The 4297-nt window shown below is 45.8% G+C and overlaps 1 protein-coding gene across 1 annotated transcript; it reads left to right on the top strand.

The window, feature by feature from the left end:
• Positions 1 to 4: 4 nt before the first annotated feature.
• On the top strand, positions 5 to 3038 carry ATP5O (ATP synthase, H+ transporting, mitochondrial F1 complex, O subunit; the record flags this gene model as incomplete). The annotated part of the gene is made up of 5 exons (XM_009580357.1): positions 5 to 145; positions 533 to 662; positions 779 to 891; positions 2460 to 2546; positions 2861 to 3038. Coding segments are annotated over 5 exons (585 nt in total), but the record flags the coding sequence as incomplete, so codon positions are not given.
• Between the last annotated feature and the right edge of the window lie 1259 nt (positions 3039 to 4297).

Genomic DNA, 4297 nt, shown 5'->3' with positions numbered 1-4297 from the left:
CGCTCTCAGCGCCCGCCCGCTCTCTCGCCCCCAGCCCCCCATCCAGGTGTACGGGCTGGAAGGGCGCTATGCCACCGCGCTGTACTCTGCCGCCACCAAGCAGAAGAAGCTGGACCAGGTAGAGAAGGAGCTGAGCCGAGTATGGGTAAGGTATTCTCCAGCCCGCGTTTGCCTAAGCTCGCACAGGGGTTTGCGGGCGGTGGGGCTCGCCTACTGCTTGTTAGGAGGGAGGTGGGCCCGGCTTCTTGCACACTGTGGGACTCCCACTTACAGCTGGCCTGGTATGCCTGCTGTCTGCACTGCGCCCCCAGCGTTAAGCTGCTTGGAAGCGATACAGGAGGAGCATAAGCTCTAAAAGAAACATACTGTCAATGAGCTATACCTGGAGCTACCATTTCACTTCCCATCTCCTTCAGACCCCTTTATTCTTGCTCAGTGAATGACCATGTTGCCTGCTTTGGGTACTCCTGCTAGGCCTTGTGATGCCTGGAAAACTGCTGGTCTTTATCATGTTGTTTGTATATCCTCATAGACTCTTTTGAAGGACCCCAAGCTATCCAGTCTTGTTATGAACCCTCATACCAAGAGCGCCGTTAAACAAAAAGCTGTGAATGATGCTTTAGCAAAAGAGAAGATGTCCCCTATTACTGTCAATCTGATGAGTGAGTAACCATTTGAATTCTGAAAAACATCTGAGGCTACTTGTTTTTAGTGGTAGCTAAACAAATGTGCTTCTAGTGGGTGCTTTAAACCCTGTCAATACATCTACCTCTTCCAGATTTGCTTGCTGAAAACGGTCGCTTGCGTTACACTCCAGATATTGTTTCTGCATTTGGGAAGATCATGAGCGCATACCGAGGAGAAGTGCTGTGCACCGTCACCACTGCACAGGTGAGTTAGGAACCTCTAGATCGAGCTTAACAGGTAGCAGTATAAAAGGCAAACTTCTTTAGCTTAGTTTTGCTCTCTATAGTTTAAGGAATTGCTATATGAATAGTGAGGAAATATCTCTTGCCAAGATGAAAGTCTTTCTGCAAATAGTTTTTTGATAGCCAACAATTACTGGTCAAAAATTAAACCTGTTCCTCCCATTTCAGCTTAACAGGTAACATCTTTCCTTCCTATGTGTGAACCCAGTGGCTGACAAGATGCAGCCTGGTCTGCAGATACAACTGCCCCTGTTCTTATTTCTGGCTTCAGGATCGTACAGATCAGGTCAGAACTAACAGATGAGCTATTGGCTCGAGCAAGGCAGATACCTGATAGGACTGAGAATGCCTGTGGTGCTTGGTGCTCTGCTTCATGGGGAGCAGTAATCGGAACAAGTGGCTATTCCAAAACTGTAGGAAGACTTTTTCAAAAGTAGCAGATAGGTGAGTCTGGCTGGTGCTCAGGAAGGTGAGAGGGAAAATGGAGTCTCCATGAGTTGTAAACCTCAGTGTGGAAGCACGGTGGTTCTGGCATTTCAGTAACTTCTTTGTTAATGGATCCATGCCCAGGTCTGTTAGAGCAGGAAGCTGGTCAGCTAGGTATGTGATGTAAATCTATAGCCCTTGGGTAGGGCTTCAGTGAACTGCCTACCTGGACTAAAGAGTCTGATCCGCTTGAGATTAACTGGCTCCCTGTAGGCCATGAGCACAGATAGTCAGTCTAGTTGGTAGCCTTCAGGGACACGTGGACTCACAAGCCTGTGCAAACCTTTCCACAAGTTTTCCTAAATATTTCATAAGTAAAGTTACTTTCCTGGTGCTTTTGTTGTTGTTGTTGTTAGTTTCTTTTGGCTCCCAAACTGTTAGCTATTAAATAGAAATCATTTAAATTACCAGTAACACAAAGCCACTACTCTTCGGTGAAGTCCCTTTTGTTTCTATCTCAGTGGTATCCGAGTAACTTGTAGGGATAGCAAGGACAAATTCACAGTGTCTCTGCCACAGGGATGCAGAGTTCTTCCGTGGTGATGGAGGGAGGTGTACTTAGCCAGGAGCATTCTGCAAGCCTGCAGCAGGGCTGGGAGCTCGCCGCCAGTGTCCTCAGTGACTGCCCAGTGCTTTATGTGAAACCGTGTTTCTTCTCGAGCTGATGATACTAATTGTTAGAAGCAGCAAAATTAATCTTTCCTTGTACAGCCTGAACACTGCTGTGAGGCAGACCTCAAGTTTTCCATCAAGTGCTTACTTTGGCAAGTATGGATTCCAGATGCCATCTGAAAACGTCAGCATCCAACTTTTGCTGGGAATATGTGCACAAATAACACGTTTCATGAAATGAGGATGGTACAAAGTGACTGCTGTTTCTGTGCTGTCCTTTGGTTATTCCTGTTCAAGAAGGCTGCTTAATCTGCCTTCCTGGTGGAAGTGTCCATCTTTAGAAGAATCTGAATAGAAAATTTGGGTTCTCATTATATCATCTGAATATTTTCAAGTCCTTCATTTTCCCTGTCTTCTGTTCATATTTTCCAGCCCTTGGAAGATGCCAACCTCACTGAGCTAAAAAGTGCTCTGAGTGGATTCTTGGCTAAGGGAGAGGTCTTAAAGCTGGAGACCAAGGTCTGGATTTTTTGATTTGTAAATAAATTCCATCAAGTTCATGTTGAGCTGGGCTTCTGTTTTTCTGACCTTTAAAAAAAAAATACTCACTTTACTGAATCCTGATGCTATATTACATAGTTCTGTGCTTTCTTGTAGATCTGATGATGTTTTAATTATTAAAATCTTAACTTTGGAATACAGTGATTGCAAAGTTATCTTAAAAAGGCTCTTTTAAAAGGTTGTTTGTTTTTTTTTTTTAACTAGTGTAAAAATTGTATACTAGGCTAACAAATTTTTGCTAATAGAATTTCTGTTCAATTTTTCTTCTTTAGACTGATCCGTCAATCCTTGGTGGCATGATTGTCAATATTGGGGAGAAGTACGTGGACATGTCAACAAGGTCAAAGATCCAGAAACTCACCAAAATCATGAAAGAGACTGTCTAGCAAGCTGTCCTCGTCATTCATGATGAAACCTGTCAGATAGAAACAATAAAATTATTTCTTCTTGAACAGACGGTGTGAAGTATTTTGATTCAGAAACACAGCACTGAGGGAGAAAGGTGATAAAGCTGCAGTGAGTTTCACGTAGTCCTGACTGAACATTTCATGACACAGCTTGAAAATTTAGCTTGCCCTGAATGCACGTGAACGTTGCTCTGAAGGAAAAGGAGAATAATGCTCTAGGAGCTGATAATGGGGTCACTGCTGCTGAGGTTCTGTCAGTCCTCGGAGAAAACTTTCACTCGGGGTGTTGTCAGGATGGCGGTGCAACAGTCCTGCCACACACACCGTTTCTGTGTGTGGATGGTGTGAACACTGGAACCGCCAATGGTAGATTCTCCCGTAAGCGTGACAGTGGCTGTTAAAACAGTTGTGTCATCAGTGCATTCTCACTAGCAAACGCTGCGTCAGGCCCAGTTTACTTCCATGTCTGTATCGCTGGAGAGAGTTTTGTATATGTCTTAAACTAAAGTTGCCCTTTAAAAGCTTACTAGTGAGAAGCTAAGGTGTTTGTGACTTAAAACTGCAACAAAAATGTTTGGAAGGGACAGGGGTTCACAACTAACGAGCACTACAGCAGTGTTACTGTGACCGGCTGTGTGTGCCTTCTGGTTAACATCTGGGCACAAATCTGTAACTGTCCTGTTTCTGTCTTGTAGTGCTGTGCCTCTGTTTCCCGTTTTGGTAATCTTCGATAGGCTTGTGAAGGAGTGTAAAACGCCTGTTTCTCCCGGTTCGTTCTTGGTCAGGAGCTGATGGTTGACTTAATTTTGGATAGATTTTGGATGGATACCTTTATTGCAGGGGTGGGGTGTTAAACTGGTAGTGCTAGCTCGTTTCAGTTGCATTTATTATTGAAACCAGTTAACTAGACATGTTTTTTTTTTATAGAACACTTTTAATAAACAGAAGCAGTCCCTGCAGGGGAGAGACTACTTAGCCCTGTGCTTTCTATGGTGCTTCACGCTGGAAGTACATTTCCCACCAGGGCCAGCCCGGGGCTGCTGGCTGGACACCCTGCCTGGAGGGGTGCAGGAGAAGTAACCGCTGTGCTTGGCTTCTCGCCAGCCCTCCTCTCCTGGGGGCAGGGGAGCGGCAGGTGGAATTGGCCCAGGAACCCCAGGGGCAGAGTAAAGTGCTGGTTCTGGAGGTGGTGGGAGCGCCAGGGCGGGCTTGTGCTGGGGAAGGGGAAGGAGCGCCGGAGCTTGTGGGGTCAGTGACGAGGGTGGGTAGCACTTGGGAGCCCCGGGAGGCTCGGAGTCAGGG

The sequence above is a fragment of the Fulmarus glacialis genome, unplaced genomic scaffold, assembly GCF_000690835.1.
Source record: "Fulmarus glacialis isolate BGI_N327 unplaced genomic scaffold, ASM69083v1 scaffold34676, whole genome shotgun sequence".
Classification (NCBI taxonomy): domain Eukaryota; kingdom Metazoa; phylum Chordata; class Aves; order Procellariiformes; family Procellariidae; genus Fulmarus; species Fulmarus glacialis.
This window is presented reverse-complemented; position numbering and strand designations above follow the sequence as displayed.